The sequence below is a fragment of the Hypanus sabinus genome, chromosome 14 (genome assembly GCF_030144855.1).
Source record: "Hypanus sabinus isolate sHypSab1 chromosome 14, sHypSab1.hap1, whole genome shotgun sequence".
In the NCBI taxonomy this organism is placed as follows: domain Eukaryota; kingdom Metazoa; phylum Chordata; class Chondrichthyes; order Myliobatiformes; family Dasyatidae; genus Hypanus; species Hypanus sabinus.
Genome location: NC_082719.1, coordinates 69,287,368 through 69,310,859, shown reverse-complemented (window position 1 = coordinate 69,310,859; position 23,492 = coordinate 69,287,368). Strand labels below are relative to the sequence as shown.

The 23,492-nt window shown below is 40.2% G+C and overlaps 1 protein-coding gene across 1 annotated transcript in view; it reads left to right on the top strand.

Annotated features, from left to right (window-relative positions):
• mtrex (Mtr4 exosome RNA helicase) overlaps positions 1-23,492 on the top strand; it is a 119,361-nt gene that overhangs the window by 13,609 nt on the left and 82,260 nt on the right. Inside the window, exons 2-6 of the mRNA XM_059989405.1 lie at positions 7,472-7,609; positions 8,903-8,969; positions 14,251-14,313; positions 20,302-20,414; positions 21,005-21,179. Of these exons, the coding sequence (XP_059845388.1) occupies positions 7,472-7,609; positions 8,903-8,969; positions 14,251-14,313; positions 20,302-20,414; positions 21,005-21,179 (556 nt within the window). The remainder of the gene's footprint in view (positions 1-7,471; positions 7,610-8,902; positions 8,970-14,250; positions 14,314-20,301; positions 20,415-21,004; positions 21,180-23,492) is intronic.

The following is a 23,492-nucleotide window of genomic DNA, read 5'->3' as shown; positions in this document are numbered from 1 at the left end:
AGTTGAACTCTACTAAGGATCTCTCTATTTCTGCACTTCTTGGATCTGTACTCCCTAGTAGTTTGCCTGGACTAATTGTAACCCTCTTGTTAGACATACTCTACAAATATGGGTCCAGTTTAGAAAATTTAATGGTTTCATTGGTTTTTCCCTTTCTAGTCCTATTTTACATAATCATCTTAATTCACCTTCTTTGCATGATTCAACATTTTATGATTGGTATAGAAAGGGCATTAGGCATTTTAAAGATCTTTTCATTGATAATCATTTCACATTTTTTCAATAACTCTCTGCTAAGTTTAATCTACCTATTGCCCATTTCTTTAGTTATCTCCAAATCATTCACTTCATTAATCTTTTATTACCCAACTTTCCTGAGATTCTTTCTATTAATCCACTGGTTAAGGGCTTAATATCTTTTATTCATGATAAATCAGTACCTTAAACTTAACCTACATGAGAGTGAACTTTGATAAATCAGTGCCCCCTTTGATAAAATTAGAACGGCTTGGCAGCATGACTTAAATATTTCCTTATCTGATGTAGTCTGGGACTCAATTCTCAAGTCAGTTAACTCAACTTCTCTTTGTGCTTGCCACTGTCTTTTACAGTTTAAGATCATACATAGGGCTCACATGTCCAAATCTAAATTGTCCCATTTTTACTCTAACATTAGTCCTGTTTGTGATAAGTGCAAAAGTGGTGAGGCTTCTCTTATTCATAAGTACTGAACCTGCCCTAGTCTAGAGAAATTTTGAAGAGATGTTTTCCTAACTTTATCCCGTATTCTGAATTGCCACTTAGAACCTAACCCTCTGATTGCTCTTTTTGGTTCCTTGGCTGAGACAGATATACATTTGAGTCCAACTAAATGTCAAACATTATCTTTTGTTTCTCTTTTGGCTAGAAGCTTAATTCTTCTTAGGTGGAGAGATGTTGCCTCACCCACGCATGCTCAACGGCTTAATGATATTATGTCTTGTTTAGAACTTAAAAAAATTCACTACTCACTTCTAAATTTGGACATAAAGTTTCATAAGGTGTGGGGACCTTTTCTTGAATATTTTCATAACTTTTCTTTAGATTAAGTTTTTTTTTCAGTCCCTTACTTTCAGCTTTCTTTTTTCTTGGTAGTAGGCATTATTATCTTTTGTTCTTATTTTCATGTACAGGTTTGGGGGTTTGAATGCTCCGATTTATATTTCCTACATTTTGCTGTGGTTGGTCTGGATTTTTTTTGTGGGGGGGGGGGTGATGGTGGGTACTAACTTTACATGCCTTTAGTTTGGGTGTTTTTTATCATTATTTTGAATTATATTATCATTGTATGTTTATCTTGCACTGTATTATCTCTTATTTTGGTCTTGGTTTTTTGTTGTTGTAGTGTTGTAGAAATGCATAAAAAATCAATTAAAAAAATTAAAGCAAATTTCATTGGGAGGAAAGTAGATCTGGCCCAGGTAAAATGTTGACAAGGGAGAAAAGTAGCAGAACTGTAGGCTAATTTGAGGAATACCGTGTCTTGAAAAAGTATTTCCTACCCCCCAAATAATTTCACATTTTATTGTCTCATTTTCTAAATTTAAAATATATTAAAGTAGGATTTTTGAGCTAATTTACAACACATTCTGTATCATGTCAAATCAAATAAAAAAAGTTCCAAAACCTGTCAAAAATTCACTAAAAATTAAGAACAAAAATTTTGAGGCAAACTTTCCTTGGATGCAATACTGTATACTATCTCACCAACTCACCCAATTTGTGGATGTATAAAATAGGAGGATTGCCTGTTTTCAATGAATTCATAAGAATAAATACCCCTCAAACCCCCCCCCCACTTAAGGTTCAACAGTATGGTAGATTTTCAATATAAAGACAGAAGACAAGTCAGGGAAATGATAATTGAGAAGCACAAATCTGGAATAGGGTACAAGGAAAGGGTACATCGCAAAGGCATTGAACACATTAACCCTAACCCTAACCCGAACCCTCTCTGTGAAAAAAATATAAAACAAGAGCCACACTGCCTAGGTCAGTCTGCAGCTCAAAATTTGGTTAATGGAGAAGAATGGCACTTGCAAGAGAGGCTGCTGTGACACCAACAGTCACTGAGTGAGCTGCAGAGGTAAGTGGCCGCAACTGGACATGAGATTCATGTCTCCACAATCTCTTTGGGCCTTGCACAAAAAGGGTATTTATGGAAGAAATGGTAAGGAGGAAGCTCTGGCTTAAAAAAAAGCATATCCTTACCTGTCCAGACGTTGCAAAGTGTTGCTTAGAAGATACAGCAAGAATGTGGAAGAAGGTCTTGTCAGATGAAACTAAAGTAGAGTTTTTTGGCCTCAGCTTTAAACAGTATGTGTGGTCTAAATCTAATACTGCACATCATCCAGGCAACACCATCCCTACAGTATAGTATAGTTTGGGTAGGGGATGCTTTTCAGTAGGAAGGACTGGAAATCTGGTCAGGATTGATGAGAAGATATATGCTGCTAAATACAGAGAAATCCTGGATAAAAACCTGCTTATCTCCACCACCAGAAAGCTTAAACTGGGGAGGAAATTCATCATTCAGCAGGACAACGACCCAAAGCACACTGCCAGAGCAACCATGTGGCTTCAAATGAAGAAAATTGATGTCCTTGAGTAGCTCAGTCAGAGATCTGACCTTGACCTGATCCAAATATCTCTGGTAGGACCTCAAGATTGCTGTGCACTACCGCTCCCCAACTAACCTGGCATAGCTTGAGCAATTTTGCAATGAGGAATGGGCAAATCTGTCTCCATTGCATTGTGCAAAGCTAATAGAGACTTATCCAAAAAGACTATTGGATGTAATAGCTGCGAGAGGTGGTTCTACTAAGCTCTGAGCGAAGGGGCTGAATACTTTTGAACTGCTGACATTTCAGGTTTTAAATTTTTAGTTTTTCATGCTTTACTGTTTTCCCTGTTTTTTGGGCTCCACTGTGAAAAAAGGAGCATGTGATTCACAAATAAAATTCTCAATTAAATTGAACAAAATATCTGGTTGTAATACTCAAAGCGTTGAGTGCTGAATACTTTTTCAAGGCACTGTAGAGGTTCAGATACAATTCATGCACATTCCTATGTGGTGCAAAGTCCAGAGTTCCTTGGATGACAAAATAATAGAAGATGATAATGGAAAGCAAGTTGTTTGGCAATTGTTCATGGCAATCTAATGATTGTAAATACCATTGAGATCCAGTTTGAGTACAAACGAATCAGAAGAAACTGAAAACTGAAACAAGAATCTCAGAAAAAGTTATCATTTGAATGGAAATCCAGTGGTGCTGTATGGACATATAAATAGTAAAAAAAAAGTAGTACTTGAAGAAGAAGGGTGTAGAAGGGATTGAAAGAATAGAATATAGGACAGTACAGAACAGCAACATGTGCTTTGGTCCACAGTGTTGTTATGAACCAATTAAATTAGTAATCATATGGCTAACTAAACAAATCTCTTCTGCATCCATAATATCCGGATAATTTCCATTATCCTCACATTCATGTGCCTATCTAAATGTCTCTTTAATGTACCTAATGTTTCTGCCTTGTGCCACCACACTAAGGAATGAATTACAGGCACCCACCACTTTCTGTGTGTTTGTGAAAAAAACTAAACTTGCCCCCTCACATCTTCGAAATTACCCTTTCTCACTGTAAATGCATGCCCTCTGGTGTTGGACATTTCAATCCTGGAAAAATGATACTGTTGGTCTACTCTATCTATGCCATCTAAAAAATGTAGTTTACATCTTTTATCTTCACTGGGGAGGAGGGTGCTTCCAAATAGTGAACAAGGAGACAGTTGAGATACTGGGCACATTAAAAATTGAGAGCACAGAGCTGAACTGGTAAATAAGCAGGCCTAATTGGATTCTGAGAGAATTGCAGGAGCACTGACCATAATTTTCCAAGCTCTTTGGATATGGAGTTGATGACAGAGAACTGAAGAGCTGCTAGTATTACTCCCTTATTGAAATGGGGGGATAAGGATAAGCCAGTCAATTTAACCTTGGTGGAAGGAAAAACTTTCAGAGACATTGATCTGGGCCAAAATCAATAGTCACCTGGTGGAAACTTGATTAAATAAGTCAAGGCAGCATTGATTTAAGGGATAGTTGTGACAGAATGAAATGATATCGTTAATGTTTAATATAGTTAATGTACATTTGTACTTTGCTAAAGTGTTGCATAACAAGTTTGAAAGCAAAACTGAAGGACTTCAACACTGATGTGAATATGAAGTTGACTGAGTGACCGTCAACAGAGGATTGTATTGAATGGTGGTAGGAAGGAAGGTGATTAGTGATACTCCCCAGAGATCCATATCAGGGCCATTTTAGATCTAGAATAAATTTCAAAAATGCTAGAAAGAACATCTGTGGAAAGAGCACTTGAAATATTCTTCTCTTTCTATTTCTGCAATATAATGGTGAGATTTCCCACCATTTTTTGCTTATTTCAGAATTTCTATCTTTGAAGGTTTGATTTTTCATTTCATAAACTGGACTTGGGGTTGCAAGGTACAATTTCTAAATTTGCAAATGGCAGAAATGTTTAAAGTATAAACATCAGGAAAAAAGGAGCAGGAGTAGGTCACTTGCCTCCTCAAGCCTGACCCCCCCACCCCATTGAAAGTAATTGTGACCAATCAGCCCCAAACCGCGTCTCTTGTATGCCATTTTCCTATTGTCCTTAATTCCCTGACCTTTCGCAAGTTATCTACTTCCTCTTTAAATTTTCCTAATAATCTAGCCTTAATAACCCTTTGGAGTAGAAATGTCCAGAGATTCACAACCCCCAACATGAAGCTGTTCCCATGCGCCTCAGTTTTAAAATGACCAGTTGTAATATTCTAACAACGTTCATTCATTGGAGATTAGAGTTGTACAGCATGGCATCAAGCCCTTAGATCCACCGTGTCTGTGCTTACCATCATGCCCATTTGTTGTAATCACACCTCAGGTTCAAGTTTGATTGTCATTCAACCATTCACATAAATACTGCCAAACGAAACAGGGTGCAGATCACAGTACCAACAGTCATATCCAGCACACATAATTACCATAGCAGTAAACAATACAGTCACAAAAATATATAGCCCACGTCCCTGAGTGTCATGGCCTGTGGATTGATGGTGCATGGGATGTTGTCACGGAGCCAAGTTTCTGCAAGAACAGGCAGCAGTCCTCATCACACGCTAGTGCAAATGAAGGCAATCCAGCTTGTCTTCCACCGAGGGTACACTGGAGGGCAGTGCCAGTGGGAAGTTACTGCCCTTCCCAACACAGCATTGATACTCTCCGCTACACCACTTCTGACATCTCCCCCCCTGGGCAGCTGAAACAGGAACTCCACCTTCTGGCATCAGTTCCTGTCTAACTGAGGCACCCACGCAGCTCCCCTGCCGTTGGTCTCGCTAGATCCATATTCCACAACGCTCTGCTCATTCAGGTACCACAAATGTTGCTCTTAAATGTTATTACTGTTCCTGCTTCCAACTCTTTCCCTGGCAGCTCATTCCAGTATGATTCTCCCATGAACTATGCTGGAACCAATCCCCTGGCAAATCACATAAATAAGGCAGAAAAAAAAATTAAAGTAATTGGTTGTAAAATATGCTGAATCATTAAAACGTGGATAGTATGGGTCAGGGTAGTGAGGGTATAATGAAAATCAAAACATGACAGGAAGGTGCTGAGGTATGTGGCAGAAAAGAAACCCAGAGTTAGTCAGAGTTTAAGGCTCCTTACAAATGCTATAAACATTCAGATAGCTAGGTAAATGAGATGACTATACAACTAATATAATATGAATATAAGGTACACATGTAGTTAAGGGAGCTAACAGAATGTTATATATTCATAGATGAACTGAATACAAGAATAGATTATGCTTCATATATGCAGCATAGTGCACTTCAGATAGTGAGACTGTTTTGAGTCAGTCCCTTATTTAAGGAAGGATACTAATGTGAAAACAATCAGAGAAGGTTTATAAGGTGAGCATTTGGAATGAGCAGTTTGAGTTAGGAGGAAAAGTTTAACAGGTTAAGTTTGTATCTGCTGGAGTTTAGAAGAATGATAGTGGATTGATTGGAACATAGGCCCCTGGGATTCTTGATGGGGTGGATGTGGTGGAGGAGGTTTCATCTCTGAGAATCTAGAACTAGGGGCAACTGACTGGTTAAGTATAAGTTGGAAGTGACATGACATTTTTTCTTAAATGGTGTGCCCTTGGAACTCTCTTCCTCAATGATATCAGAGGTTTGCTTGTTTAATATTTATTGAGATTCAGCACGGAGTAGACCCTTCAGGCCCCTTGAGCTGCACTGCCCAGCAACTACTGATTTGACCCTAGCCTAATTACAGGACGATTTACAATGAGCAACTAACCTGCCAACCAATGTGTCTTTGGACTGTGGAAGGAAACCGGAGCACCCAGTGGACCCATGCTATCACAGGATAGAACATACAAACACCTTACAGGTAGTGGTGTGAATTGACCCAGGGTTGCTGGTACAGGAAAACGTTGTGCTAACCACTGCACTACTGTGCCACCCAATTGATAAGCAAGGTGTTGAGAGTTATCAGAGAAAGGGGAGAATGTGAAGATAGGGTTATATTCAGACTAGCCATGTTCTTAACAAATGACAGAACAGGTTCAAGGGACCTAATGGCATACTCCTTTTGATTTGTATCCATGTTCACTACTTACTAGAAGTTTACTGACCAGCCGCATAAATATTGCAACTACCAGAACAGGACAAAAGTCTGAATATTCTGCAACAACAGTCTCACCGCCTGATAGCCTCAAACATTTCCATTATCAACAAAACATAAATTGAAAACATGACGGCATAATCTCCATTGGATGATTTAGAGCTGCTCTTTCAGTGTTCAAGAAGCACAGAGCACTTACAAGGATCGATTGTTTCCCGATTCTTTGCCAAACGTTTATTCCCTGAACCACTGGCACATTGTACCATCTATGAAATGTGCTGCATTTACTCACCTGAGTTACTACCAGCTGGAGGTTCTTCTCCAAATTGCACGCCATTCTGACCAAGAAGAACAATGCCTGAAATTTTCTGTCCAGCATTATTGTGTAAGTATCTTCACTAGAACTGTAACTGTTCAAGAAATCCACCACCAACTTCATGGGGACATAGAAGTGGACAATAAATGCTGGCTTTCTTAGTGATGCCAGTATCACTGAGAGGGAATTTTAAGGTATCGGTGTCCAGTGTCAGTTTTCTTGTATCCAGAGATTAATGAAGTTTTTTTTTGTTTCCAAGCTTGACATGTGCAAACATTCAGAATGGTTGCTCCCATCTGTACATTAAGAAAATTATGCAGCCAATGCCGTAGGAATTCATTTATAATTCTCTCAAGATTAAAACAAGTTACTTTAAAAACTTATGTCTGTTTTAATTTGTGTTTTACAGGAAAGGCAGTGATGGGACTCTTCGAGATGCAAGTACAAATACAGTGAAGAATAAGCGTGAGCTCGATACAGATAATCCAGATGATGCAATATTTGGGAAGAAGCCTAAACTTGAAGCCATTTCCACAGATGAAATTAAGTAATTTTAAAAATGAGTATTTTTGAAATATCACTTAAAATATCTGCAGTTAAAACGTTCAAGCCAAAATATTCTGAAGATTATACATAACATCTATAAATTAATTCACAGGAGTAAACCTTGGCAATTATCTAATTGTTTCTCTTTGAAAATTGAAATTCAGTGGCTTCAATTGTTTTAATTTAGATGAGTCCTTTTTTGTTTACCCTATCCATAATTCTAGAAAACTTTAATTTGATATCCCCTCAGTCTACATTCCACCAAATAATCTCCATCCTAAATTTGTCATAACAATAACTCTCTAGCCTTGGCAGCATGGTCTAGCACCGTAACATTTCTCCATTTGGGCACTGGCCAAAAATGTACATAATAATGCAGTAACAGCTAAATTTCATGCAATATTGTCGCGACTTCCTTGATCAATAAAGACAAATATTCTGTTGGCTTGTTTAACTACCTTATTTCCTATATTTAGACATAATACTGAAAGATCCCTCTGATTTCCATATACTTATTAGTACTGTCATTTATTGCATGCTGCTTTGCTGTCCCAGCACTCTGCGGACCTGTGCGGATTGAATGAAAGTTGCCACTTGTGTTCTCCTAACAAGAAATTATACCTTGGAACTTTGTTCCTTACTATCACTCACACTGTCACTTTTGGTATCATCTTTTCATGGTTTGTTACAGCCTCTTACTATCTAGGCAACACTGTGCCAGATCACTGACACAGCTATGATGAGACAGGCAATTTGGGTGAAGGAAGGTCATGGGCAATGCATGTTGCGCTGTGTGTTTTTCTATTTTGTCTAATGGAGAAAACATGTTGCAAAAAGTTAGAAACTTGGTAAAACTAGCTTTCAGATAACTTAATATGTAATTCTCTGGCAAGAACCTTTCACTTCTAAAGTTTTTATTTCTAAGAGTGGAAATTGAGGTATCACTAACAAGCCTGTTCACGGGCAAGAGATGAAGGAAATGGTTTGTCCGAGCTTGTTTAACCGTGTTTTGTTTTAGTGAGAGTTTAGAATATAGATAGAAGGGGAATCTCTCTACAGTACACGATGAATTCATTCAGCCCAGTAAGTCTCTTTTGACAGACTTCCTGCAAAAGCAGATTTTAGAAAAATTGGTCATTCATTCCCAAAACTTATTAGTAGATACAATGAAATTATTAATGCTGTAAATTTACTATATATAACCAAAGATTTACTGATGATTGATTCATCATGGTACTGATATGATTTATATGTTACAACAAGCACTGAGTGCTAATTGGATTTGCTTATTTAGCCTTGCAGACTTGATGCCCAAGGTGAAAGTGGAACAAGTTGAAACAGTAGAGGGATGTACTCATGAGGTAAGTGCCTTTAAGCAACATTTTTTTCCATCATTCTGAACTTTATGATGAAATATACTTCCTTTAAAAAAAGTCATTATTAATATGTCAAATCTCTGAAAATTACATGGATGGTTCTCTTATGTGCCCAATTAAAATTAACTTGCTGAATTGCAAGTTACGCACATCATCTCTTTACAGCCTTCTTTATGGCACTGTTGAGTCCAAACTGAATTGCATTACAGTAGATCATAGGAAAATTTGAATTGTTTTGCTCCTTTGTTTTCTACCTTAGTTAATAATAGTGTATTAAAAAGACCTTTTTAATGACTGAACCAAATAAGTGTTCAGCCTATTGAGTTTGTTTTGAACTTGCATTTAGAGAATAGATGCAAAAATGGTAGAGCAATACTAGGGGAATAGGGAGAGGGGAATTCATAGAAAACAAAAGAGATGGTTGTTAACTTCAGGAGGATACAGAGCAACCACTCCCTGCTGAATATCAACGGCTCCTCGGCAGAGATTGTTAGGAGCACCAGATTTCTTGGTGGACACCTGGTGGAGAATCTCAACCTGGTTCTTCAACACCAGCTCCATAGCAAAGAAAGCCCAGCAGTGCCTCTACTTTCTGCAAAGGCTGAGGAAAGTCCATCTTTCACCCCCCATCCTCATCACATTCTACAGGGGTTGTATTGAGACCATCCTGAGCAGCTGCATCACTGCCTGGTTTGGAAATTGCACCATCTCGGATCGCAAGACCCTGTAGCAGATAGTGAGGTCAGCTGAGAAGATCATCGGGGCCTCTCTTCCCGCCATTACAGACATTTACACTACACGCTATGTCTGCAAAGCAAACAGCATTATGAAGGATCCCACACACCCCTCATACAAACTCTTCTCCCTCTTGCCATCTGGAAAAAGGCACTGAAGCATTTGGGCTCTCATGACCTGACCATGTAACAGTTTCTTCCCCAAGCCATCAGACTCCTCACTACCCAGAGTCTGGACTGACACCAACTTTCTGCCCTCTACTGTGCCTATTGTCTTGTTCATTATTTATTGTAATGCCTGCACTGTTTTGTGCACTTTATGCAGTCCTGGGTAGGTCTGTAGTCTAGTGTAGTTTTTTCTCTGCTGTTTTTACATAGTTCATTGTAGTTTTTGTATTAATTCATGTAGCACCATGGTCCTGAAAAATGTTGTCTTGTTTTTCCTGTGTACTGTACCAGCAGTTATGGTCGAAATGACAATAAAAATTGATGGCCTGGCTTGACTTGACTTGAACCTACAGCACAATACAAACCCTTTGGCCCACAAATCTGTGCCGAACATATCCTTACCATAGAAATTATCTAAGGTTATCCATAGCCCTCTATTTTTCTAAGCTTGGTGTACCTATCCAGGAGTCTCTTAAAAGACCCTATCGTATCTGTAACGTTCTCCTTCGGGTGTAACGAAACGCCGAATTTAACGTCCGGATAAACCACAGCCAATGCAAACCAGATCGCAGTAAGATTAACCATTTACTGTTCACTCTTCACATTAACATATGGTGAAAACTGTTGATAAAACAATACAAGATTGATACAGTATTTGTTCCTTCCTTAATATCACATTTCAAGTGTAAATACTTGCAAAGGTGACTATAACTACATTACACTAAGGTGCAGTATACAGGGAGAGTTTACCTGCTCCATTGACTACTTTAAATACACTTCCATGCAAACTATCCGCGACTCTTTAACTAACGAAAGCATAAACATTATCTACCGTCGTTACCTCTAACAGGATCAGCATTAACATCTTAGTTCAATATATCGATTATCTATTAACTTACAGCGTTGCTCTCACTGTGATTTCTCATGCCTGCAAAACTGCTTGTGCTCAGGTGAGCCTCGTGGAAAGCCCCCACCCTCGCGCTAATTTCAAACCGGTGTTTTCCCACAAGACGCGGCGAAACCGGATGTGACGTCATCGCATGCCGATATATTTTACATGCAATGAATACACTTTAAACACTTCTAATTCTAACTAGAAAATACTATTGAATGAATTACTAAGCGAAAATATTATAAACTAAATAACTGTCGTAAAGACAGCACACTCCCCGCTTGACCTTCGTAAGGTCACAATGAGCAGAGTACAAAACTTAGTCTCTTAATCAGTCATTGGGTAGAAGTAGAATAACTTCTGTAACTGGCCTTTGGTAAATTTTCACATCGCCTTGGTCGGTAGTCTTCAATTCGATCTTCCTGACATGTCCATCCTCGCTAGGGAATGTAGCAGTGATTCTGGCCATTGGCCAGCTGTTGCGGGTGATCTGCTTGTCCCTGAGCAGGACTAGGTCTCCGACTTGAAGATTCCTGCGGGGTTCTGTCCACTTTCGTCTCTGTTGCAACGAGGGTAGATATTTCTGTCTCCAGCGGGACCAGAACTGATTTGCCAGAGCCTGGACTTGTCTCCATTGCTTTGTGTACAAATCCTTGTCTGAGAAGTCTCCTGGTGGAGGAGGTGCTCCTGCCTTCTGCGTAAGGAGCGTTGATGGCGAAAGTATAAAGGGGTATTCTGGGTCAGAAGACACAGGTAGGTATGATTGTGCGTTTATAATGGCTGTGACCTCTGCCATTAGGGTGCACAGTACCTCGTGGGCCAATCGGGTGTGTTGCTGCATCTCAGGTTTCCTTTTCCGGGTTTTCCGTAAGGACGTGAACCGTTTGACTGCCTGCTCTTTGTTATCTGGTGAGCGCTGGCGTGGTTCTCTGATTGGCAATGGGGCAACCCCATTATTTGCTTCATCTCTGAAGACCTTGGTGTCTTTGGGTTTTAAAGAAATGGTATCTTGAGCTGATTGTGCAAGTTTGTTTCCGTCCTCGGTTTGAACGAAAACTGACTGACCTAGCGTCTCGTCGGTTACTTTACGCTTGGTAATGTCTTGTTGTGCTTCTTTAGGGTACACCTCAGTGAGGCAGATCTCGGAACAAGAACGGCTTGACTGAGTTTGACCGCAAACTTCTGTACAGTTCGAGCCGACAATTGTTGTCCTGGAGTGAACCTCTCCCTCCCCGCCGTCCTGTTGTGGGGGTGAAGGAGCGTTGTCGGTTCTTTCATTCTTGACTTCGTCACGGAGCCGTGAGGGTAAATTTCCTTCCTCGTATGGATGTGATGCAATCGTGACTCTCTGAGGTTCCTCGTAGCTGGGGAAGTTATCGAATACGTATGGAGAGGGAAGACGAGCCTGCCTGTCTATTTGAGATTGTACATAGTCGTTTGTGCGTTCCAGTCTGGTCCTTTCTAAAGTAGATCTTGCTTCGGTCAGATCACGCGACCCTTCAGCTTCTTCTATGTACTTTGCTTCCGCCATGGCAGCTTCTTCTTCTCTTTCTCGCTGCAGCACTTGCAACTCTGTCGATATTTTTGCCATTTCCAACTGGGTTTCGGCTTCTCTGGCGGCCCTTTCTTTCTGGATTTCGGCTTCTCTGGCAGCCTCTTCTCTTTGTCTGGCGACCCTTTCGGCTTCTCTGGCGGCCCTTTCTTTCTGGATTTCAGCTTCTCTGGTGGCCAGTTTCATTTTCAAAACTGCTTCTTGTCTGGCGTAACGCAGTAGCACCTTGGTGGCTTCTGCCTTTCTGGCGGCCCTTTCGGCTTCTCTGGCAGCCAGTTTAATTTTCAAAACTGCTTCTTGTTTGGCGTAATGCAGTCGCACCTTGGCGGCTTCTGCCTTGGCTCTTGCCTGTGCGGACTTACTTGATGTCGTTCTACTGCCCTTGTCGCTGGGCGCCATCGACTTGATCCCGGATCGAGCTGACATTGCAGCACTTGAAACACCTGATAACGCCCGGGTGGGCTTACTTGATGTCGGTTTACTGCCCTTGTCGCTGGGCGGCGTCGACTTGATGCTGGATTGAGCTGACATTGCAGCACTTGAAACACCTGATAATGCCGCTTTTTCACTGTAACGTTCTCCTTCGGGTGTAACGAAACGCCGAATTTAACGTCCGGATAAACCACAGCCAATGCAAACCAGATCGCAGTAAGATTAACCATTTACTGTTCACTCTTCACATTAACATATGGTGAAAACTGTTGATAAAACAATACAAGATTGATACAGTATTTGTTCCTTCCTTAATATCACATTTCAAGTGTAAATACTTGCAAAGGTGACTATAACTACATTACACTAAGGTGCAGTATACAGGGAGAGTTTACCTGCTCCATTGACTACTTTAAATACACTTCCATGCAAACTATCCGCGACTCTTTAACTAACGAAAGCATAAACATTATCTACCGTCGTTACCTCTAACAGGATCAGCATTAACATCTTAGTTCAATATATCGATTATCTATTAACTTACAGCGTTGCTCTCACTGTGATTTCTCATGCCTGCAAAACTGCTTGTGCTCAGGTGAGCCTCGTGGAAAGCCCCCACCCTCGCGCTAATTTCAAACCGGTGTTTTCCCACAAGACGCGGCGAAACCGGATGTGACGTCATCGCATGCCGATATATTTTACATGCAATGAATACACTTTAAACACTTCTAATTCTAACTAGAAAATACTATTGAATGAATTACTAAGCGAAAATATTATAAACTAAATAACTGTCGTAAAGACAGCACAGTATCCATTTCCACCACTGTCACTGGCAGCCCATTCCTCGCACTCACCTCTCTCTGCATAAAAAAAACTTACCCCTGACATCAACTCTGTACCTACTTCCAAGCACCTTTAAACTGTGCACTCTCGTGCTAGCTATTTCAGCCCTGGAAAAAAGCCTCTGACTATCCACACGATCAATGCCTCTCGTCATCTTATACACAGAAATTCGTAGGGTCTCTGCAGACATTGGAACAGTTCAGTAAAGTTGAGCACTTTTTAAAGATGATTGTAATTGTTGATGCAGGAGGCGTAGAAGATCTTTAGACTGTGACTTAAAGTGTAAATAAACAGCAGTGGTAGAGCAGAAAATTTCCTAGCAAATACCAAGGAAAGCATATGGTACCAACAATCAGTAGCACTTTAGATGGTAGTGTTTTGGAGACAAAACACATATGAATATTATTCCTTTTTATGTATTGGGTAGTGCATGAATTGTGTTTTTATCACTCAAGTAGTATTCTAGGTTGTGTTTAAATTGATAAGTAAATATTTGCATCAAACTAACTGGGCAAATGTCTTCATTCTGAGTCTCTTCATATTTTTTATTAAGCTGTATTGCTTATTATTTGCTACATGTAAACTTTGAAGTAAGGTTAAATCATTCAAATTTGAAAAGAATTTTTACTGTAATTTTTTCAGGTGGCTATTCCATTGTACGATGAATATCAACAACTAAAACCTCGTGTTGGAAAAGCAGCAAAGGTACTGTTTGTTTGAACTTTCGAGATAGATAACTGCTGATTCTTGTGGAGCTGTTAAAGAACACCTGAAAGATAGCAGCCTAGAAAAATTATTGGACATGACCAAATGAGCAGCAGCCAGTAGCTATTGCAATATATTGAAAGATTATTTTTATAAAAATTATCAGGCAGTACTTTCAAATAGATCACAGCACCTGGGCACAGTTGATGTCGTCTTCAGTCTGCTCTTGTTTCTGTCTTTATCTCTGAATCTTTCTTCCACCTGCTAAGCTTAGTCCTTCCATTCTCAAAGAAACGTCACTCAGTAATCATTCAAGTCCATACCTCATGGCAGTTTGGTCATTGCTGTGACCTCATTCACAATTCTTCCTTTCAGACTGTTATTCTCGAGCAATTGCTCATAACCCTTGTCTCAATCAATGTAACTATGATACTGTGGCGACCCTTTTCCTGGCACATCCGAACCGGCTCACAATTAGATAGCCTATGGGGGTTTGCAAGCACAGAGCTTTGGAGCCTCTGCGCCATGGGGGGCAGGTTGAGGGAGGCTTAAAAGTGAGGCTGAAGATTTCGAATAAAGTTTTTTTTCCTTCGACTGCAGTTACCGACTCCGTGTCGTAATTTTAGCGCTGCGTGTAGCACACCGCTACAATACACCTCTTTGCTAAATGTCTTTTCAATTGATTACATCTGTGGCCACTGTATAGTAAATGAAAAGACATATACACTTAGTCTCGGTTTTGCATCATCTTTGGTAATTATAGAACCAGAGATCCTTAATACATTTAACAGAAATATCAATGCTTGTGCCATTAACTTGTCAAACAGAACAATTGCATTTTTAGCCCTTGCGCTTCTAAGCTTCTCTTAATGTTTCATGCTTTAGAATTTTACACCTATTCATAAGCTAAAGTTTATTCTAACAAAATCCACTATGTTGCTACTATTCTGTCTTGTGATTAATCTACATATATTTAACTTATAATAAAATTGTTTACCTTTGTCATCAGTATATTAACTGGCCTTGCAGCAGAGGTCAAGGTAGGGCATGTGTTATGAAATCATCCATTCAACCTAAAAAAAATGTTTGAAAAAATAGTTTCATCTAAATTTGAGTTTAAATTTGTGTTGTTAACTATTTCAAAAACTAATGAGAAACCTGGTATTTCAGTGACTTATTGGAAATAGCTCTTCCACCTATATCACCTCTTAACTTATCACATTCTTAACTTTCACTTCACCCCGACCTCCCTCACCAACCTACGTTCTGGACTCACATTTTCAACCAGCTTGTGTTTCTCCCCTACCTTTTTATTCTGGCTTCTATCCCTTTCTAGTCCTAGCAAATGATCTTGGCCTAACACATCACCATTTTTCTCCATAATTGTTGCCTAAGCTGTTGAGTTCCTCCAGCATTTGTGTATGCTGCTCTGGAATTTTGTCCTGAATGTTATTGACTTTGTACTGGTTTTCCTGCCCAAAAGGCACTGAGCATAGTGTTGCAGCGTTTAACAAAGTGCCTTGTCAATTCAGATTGCAATATTTGGTATTGGCCACAGGATGGTGGTATGCTAGAGCATTTCCTTGAGGGTAACAGTCATTGCGCAAAACAAAGACTGTTGTACAATTGAATCATTATGGAATAAGTTTTCTTTTCCTTAATATTTTGTTCATCTTATTTTCAATAACTATGTCAATTTCTATGCATTTTTGACATTGCAGGGACCAAGGTAGATGTCGCATTCTGTTGTCATTTGTCATTTCATCAGGTTAAATCCCACTTTCAGTTGCCATTGATTATTTTGTTGGATTCTGTCCTATTTACTACTTAACGCATTCTGATATAAAAACGTAATGAATGAATATATTGCTTTGAAGTGCTACATCTGGTATGATTATCACACTGCCTTCTGTGAAGCCTGCATTTTCTCTTGACTGGTGCAATAGTCTTGGCAGTTAAAGTGCAAGTGTTAGTATATTAATACATAAAAATTTTGAATCTCAGCAACTGCTGATTTTCTCTGCACTTTATTCATGCATACATAGTTCGATTTTTATTTATTCCAGCTGCTTTTTATTGACTTGTTTCTCTTTAGTCGTTTACATTAACCTATTTGATTATGAGAGATGTAGATTGAGTGATTGGAGTCAATTATAGTGCACTGTATTTCTTCTGTGATTTTTACAACTGGGTCTGCAGAAGAGACAGTTATAAAATCAGTCATGCAGCACAGAAGTAGGCTCTTCAGTACAACTCATCCATGTTGATCAACGTGCCTTCTTGAGCGAGTCCCACATGCCTGTGTTTGACCCGTATTCCTTTAAAATTTTCATCACTCTAAATCTTTCCTGTCCATGTATCTGTCCAAATCGCTTTTCAGTGCTGTAATTGTACCTCACTTGGCCAATTCCTCTGGCAGTTTGTTTTGCATATCCACCACTTTATGGAGAAAACTGCCATTCTGTTCCTCTTTAAATCTTTCTTCGTTCACCTTTAATTGATGCCCAAAATGCTTAACTCCGCTTTCTCAGTTGATTTGGATCTTGTACTATAAGACAGCCTTCCTCACTGTCCGGTGCACCACCAATTATACTAATCATGCCAAAATTGTGCTAATTGTTTATCACATTTATTTAAATTCATATTTTTAATGTATTTTTGCATGGTTACTACAAACTTTTCACATTTGCTTGTTTGAAATGATGGGGTTGGAAGATTTTTCTGGAAGTCTCTCTAATTGCAATATGCAGCTTAATTTCAGATTTATATTAGCTACTGTCATATTATCCTCAGTGCCTGGAGACCACAGTCTTTTTAAAATATGTAATTAGTAATTGAACTTGATTTAATTGAAACTTGAATAAATAAAAATTTATCTGGAGTTTTCACTTTCAACGATCATCAGCATTCTCGGAAAATTGAATTGGTTTTGAAGTTTTCCCTTCCAAATGTTTGTTATTCATCTGCACATTCCTGAATGCAAAGTCTGCAATGGCTCAGTGCCATTGGGCCATGATTTATAAACGTAACCAAAGAAAATTGTTTTAAAAGGATATTATTTACTTCAGAATGGTTGTAATGTACATTGCTTAACACAAGTAGAAATGATTTATGTTCCTTTGTTCATAATTCAAAATTAAATACTAAAAATTAATTATATCCAATCTCTCTACACTATTTGTTAGAATGTTGGCAGGTAGTAGTTAGCTGCGTAGTATCAAAAAATGCTTTAAATTTAGAACTTCCTACAGGGCCTGCAGAAAGTTCTATGTTCTTTGGCATAGCCACTTTTCTGGGCAGGCAGATATCAAGTGCAATGTTTCTTCAAAACAAGACAAAAGATTTTGAAAGCTTAATTAATTCCAGATGTGTTTTGTGGTTGAGGTTCAATGATCTGTTGCATAAGTTTGACAGATTTGGAATTTTGGTTAATGAAATCTTATTGCAAACAGGGCTCAAGAAAGGAAAAGAACAATTTTTTTTGGAATTTTGCTGATTTGGTCTTGCATAGTACGGTGCAGGCAGGGTGGCAGATATGCCAGTGGAATGCTGCTCCTGTAGGATGTGGGAATGCATGGAACCTGATGTCTCCCTGATGACTATACCTGCGGGAAGTGCAACCAACTCCAGCTCCTAAAAGACTGCATTAAGTAGCTGGAGCTGGAGTTGGATAAACTAAGGATCATTCAGGAGGCAGAGCAATTCATAGGTAAGACCTTTGAGCAGGTGGTTACACCCAGAATGCAGAATTCAGGGAGTAGATAGGTGAACGCCGAGAGAGGTCAAGGGAGAAAGAAGTCAGTGCAGGGTCCCCCTGTGGCCATTCCCCTTAATGACAGGTATACTACTGAGGGAGATGACCTATCTGCAAGGCATCACCAGCCAGGCCAATAGCACTGTGGTTGGCTCTGAGCCTTAGAAGGGTAGTGTGAAGTTAGGCGGAGCGGTAGTCATGGGCAACCTCGATGGTTAGGGGGATGGATAAAAGATTCTGTGGCAGCAAAAGAGACACCAGGATAGGGTGTTAGGGTCCACGATGTCTGAGTGGTTGGCAGAATATTCTTGAAGGGAAGGTGAGCAGCCCTATGTCCTGGAGCATATTGGTAAGAGTGACAGGAGAGGGGCAGAGGTCCTGCGCAGTAACTGTAGGGAGTTAGAAAGTTGGCTGAGGAGCAGAACCCCAAGGTGGTCATCCCCAGGTTACTCCTGATGCAACGAGCTAGGGAAGGCCAGGGCAGGAAGATCGTGCAGATGAATGAGTGGCTGAGGAGATGGTGCAGGGGCAGGGTTTCAAGTTTTTGGATCATTGGAACCTTTTCTGGGGAAGTGGTGACAAGTGGGTCCGTTTGCACCTGAACTGGGGGGGACCCAATATCCTGGGAAGAGTGTTTGCTTATGCTATTGGGGAGAGCTTAAACTAGATTTGCAGGGGGATGGGAACCAAAGTGAAGGGACAGAGGTTGGGGCAGTTGGCACACAAGTAGTGACAGCTTGTAGGGGGTTTGTGAGGAAGGATAAGCAGATGGTAGAACAAAGATTCACTCAACCAGATATTTGAGAGGTGACTATTTTAATGCAAGGAATATCATAAATACGGTGAGTGGAGCCTGGATCAATACGTGGAACTATGACGTTGTCATATGATGTCTCGGGGCAGGAATAGCTGCTGAGTGTGCCAGGCTTTAGATGTTTCAGAAAGGACAGGGAGGGAGGCAAAAGAGGTGGGGTAGTGGCACTGCTGATCAGGGATAGTGTCACGGCTGCATGGGACCCTTGGTTGTGATTTTTATAAATGACCTGGATGAAGAAGTAGAAGGGTGGGTTAGTAAGTTTGCTGATGACACAAAAGCTGAAGGTGTTGTGGATAGTATGGAGGGTTGTCAGAGGTACCAGTGGGACATCGTAGGATGCAGAACTGGTCTGAGAAGTGGCAGATGGAGTTCAACCCACATAAGTGTGAAGTGGTTCATTTTAGTAGGTCAAATTTAAAGACAGAATATAATATTAATACTAAGACTCTTGACAGTGTGGAGGATCTGTGAGATCTTGGGGTCCGTGTCCATAGGACACTCAAAGCTGCTGTGCAGGTTGACATTGTTGTTAAGAAGGCATATGGTGTGTTGGCCTTCATCAACTGTGGGACTGAGTTCAAGAGCCATGAGGTAATGTTACAGCTATATAGGCCTTAGTTAAACCCCACTTGGAATACTGTGTTCAGTTCTGGTCACCTCTCTATAGGAAGGATGTAGATACCATAGAGAGAGTGCAGAGGAGATTTACAAGGATGTTGCCTGGATTGGAGAGCATGCATTATGAGAATAGGTTGAGTGAATTTTTGCCTTTTCTCCTTCAGGCACCAGTGGATGAGAGGTGACCTGATAGAGGTGTATTAGGTGATGAGGGGCATTGATCATGTGGATAGCCAGAAGGTTTTTCCCAGGGCTGAAATGGCTAACACGAGGGGGGCATAGTTTTAAGGTGCTTGGAAGTAGGTACAGGGGGGAGGGGGATGTCAGAGGGAAGTTTTTCACACAATAATTGGTGGGTGCATGGAACCCACTGCCAGCGACAGTAGTCAAGGTGGATACAATAGGGTCTTTTAAGAGACTCTTAGATGGACCTTAGAAAAATAGAGAGCTATGCAGTAGGGAAATTCTGGCTAGTTTTGTAGGTTGCATGGTCAGCACAACATCATGGGTCAAAGGGCCTGTAACGTTCTGTATTCTATTGTGTTCGTTTTGCCCCTTGTTCCTGCATGTGATCCTTCTTGAATATCCACAAACCATTTGAATTGAAACTTCCAAAAGTTCAATACCTCTTGGTGAACATATTTATTCTAGTGTCTGTCTTTGCTGGCTAAATACTCAAAGTTTTACCTTTTTGTCACTTCATCAAATAGCTGAGCAACTTTTGCCAAAAATGAATCACTTGAAATGCATGAGAAGTCAGCCAGAACTAAGTGATTATGATTATTTTCTTCAATTACAGGAATACCCTTTTATCCTGGATGCTTTTCAAAGAGAAGCCATTTCTTGTATTGACAACAACCAATCTGTATTGGTGTCTGCACATACATCTGCTGGCAAAACAGTTTGTGCTGAGTAAGTTCTCATTAAACCACTTACCTGAGCCTTTATGTTTATCAAGGGAGAAATGTTGGTTGTTTTCCATTATTTTTCTTTCTCTAAATACTCGCAAGAACTGCATGTGAATGTTTAAATGCCTTGTCATTAAAATAAAAGTAATTTATCTTAAAATAAATTTGAAATAAAAGTATAATACATTATGAAGTTAAGCGGGCTGGTGGTGTAGTGACTTCAAGGCAAATGGTCCTATGGTCGAATCCAGCCAGCTCCTTGCCCACTTCCATCCATGCTGCGCTGAGCTAGCATCTCGGCCTTGTAAAAAAAGAATGTGAAATGCCTCAGAAGCAGCACAAATTCCGCCCAGTGCGCCACAACAATATTATGAAGTACACTTTGGCACTCTCATGCAAAATGAAAATGTGTAGTCAGAACATGTGCCTTTGTATTCAGCCATTTTGTTTTAGATTTCTAACATTTGCAAATTTTTCATTCTCTGAAACATCCATGGATTTATTTCTGTTAATGCATTTAGTATGCAAAACACCAGGGATGCTTATTTAATTGCCTTAAAAATAATCTCAGCTAAAAATTTTCTCATCCTATAGGTATGCAATAGCTCTTGCTTTACGTGATAAGCAAAGAGTTATCTTTACTAGTCCTATCAAGGCATTGAGCAATCAGAAGTATCGTGAAATGTATGAGGAATTCCAGGATGTGGGATTAATGACTGGTGATGTCACGATCAATCCAACGGCCTCCTGCTTAGTTATGACAACTGAGGTAAATTTCATCTGTGTATTGATATTTATCCCTATTCCTCTATCATAGAACTCTTGACACAGTATATAGATAAGCCTACAAGAGGAGAGGCTGTACTTGATTTGGTATTGGGAAATGAACCTGGTCAGGTGTGAGATCTCTCTGTGGGAGAGCATTTTGTTGATAGCGATCATAATTCTATCTCCTTTACAATGGCACTGGAGAGAGATAAGAATAGACAAGTTAGAAAAGCGTTTAATTGGAGTAAGGGGAATTTTGAGGCTATCAGGCAGGAAATTGGAGGCTTAAATTGGAAACATTCTCAGGGAGAAGTACGGAAGAAATGTGGCAAATATTCAGGGGATATTTGTGTAGAGTTCTGTATAGGTAGTTTCCAATGAGACAAGGAAGTTATGGTAGATTACAGGAACCGTGGTGTACAAAGGCTGTAATAAATCTGGTCAAGAAAAGAAAAGCTTACAAAAGATTCAGAGAGCTAGGTAATGTTAGAGGTCTGGAAGATTATAAGGCTACTAGAAAGGAGCTTAAGAAGGAAATTAGGAGAGCTGGAAGGGGCCATGAGAAGGCCTTGGAGGGCAGAATTAAGGAAAACCCCAAGGCATTCTTCAAGTATGTGAAGAGCAAGAGGATAAGACGTGAAATAATAGGACCTATCAAGTGTGACAGTGGGCAAGTGTGTATGGAACTGGAGGAAATAGCTGAGGTACTTAATGAACTCTTCATTATTCACTGTGGAAAAGAATCTTGGTGATTGTGGTGATACTGTAAAGCTTCAGCATGTAGATATTAAGGAGGACGTGCTGGAGCTTTTGGAAAGCATCAAGTTGGATAAGTTGCTGGGACCAGACGAAATGCACCCAGGCTGCTGTGGGAGGTGAGGGAGGAGATTGCTGAGCCTCTGGTGATGATCTTTGCATCATCAATGGAGACGGGAGAGGTTCCAGAGGATTGGAAGGTTGCAGAGGTTGTTCCTTTATTCAAGAAAGGAAGTAGAGATAGCCCAGGAAACTATAGACCAGTGAGTCTTGCCTCAGTGGTTGGTAAGTTGATGGAGATGATCCTGAGAGGCAGGATTTATGAACATTTGGAGAGGTATAATATGATTAGTTGTGAGCAAGGCTTTGTCAAGGGCAGACCGTGCCTTATGAGCCTGATTGAATTTTTTGTGGATGTGACTAAACACATTGATGAAAGAAGAGCAGTAGATGTAGTGTGTATGAATTTCAGCAAGGCACTGGACAAGGTACCCCATGCAAGGCTTATTGAGAAAGTAAGGAGGCATGGGATCCAAGGGGACCTTGCTTTGTTCCAGAACTGGCTTGCCCACAGAAGGCAAAGAGTGGTTGTAGATGGGTCATAATCTGCATGGAGGTCGGTCACCAGTGGAATGCCTCAGGATTCTGTTCTGGGACCCTTACTCATCGTGATTTTTATAAATGACCTGGATGAGGAAGTGGAGGGATGGGTTAGTAAGTTTGCTGATGACACAAAGGTTGTAGGTGTTGTGTATAGAGTGGAGGTCTGTCACAGGTTACAGCGGGACATTGATAAAACTGGGCTGAGAAATGGCAGATGGAGTTCAACCCACATAAGCGTGAGGTGGTTCATTTTGGTAGGTCAAATATGATGGCAGAATATAATATTAATGGTAAGACTCTTGGCAGTGTGGAGAATCAGAGGGATCTTGGGGACAAATCCATAGGACACTCAAAGCAGCTGCACAGTGACTTTGTGGTTAAAAAGGCGTATGGTGTATTGGCCTTCATCAATTGTGGAATTGAATTTAGGAGCCGAGAGGTAATGTTGCAGCCATATAGGACTCTGGTCAGACCCCACTTTCAGCATCTTGCTTGGTTCTGGTCGCCTCACTACAGGAAGGATGTGGAATAATATAGAAACATAGAAAACCTACAGCACAATACAGGCCCTTTGGCCCACAAAATTGTGCTGAACTTGTCCCTACCTTAGAAATTACTAGGCTTACCCAGAGCCCTCTATTTTTCTAAGCTCCATAATGGCCAAGAATTGGAACTCAGCAGCAAAAGAACTGTTCATTTTATTTATACCTATCTGAAGATTTTAAATGATTACCTCAGTTAGTTAGACTGGTATTTCAGCTATTTACATTGTGTATCTGGGATATAGGACTATGAGATATGGTGGCAGAATTGGGCCATTTGGCCCATCGTCTTCTCTGTCATTTTATCTTGGCTGATCCATTTTCCCTCTCAGCCTCTCACTTCATACCCACACTAATCAAGAATCTTATCAATCTCTGCCTTAAATATACCCAATGACTTGGCCTCCACAGCT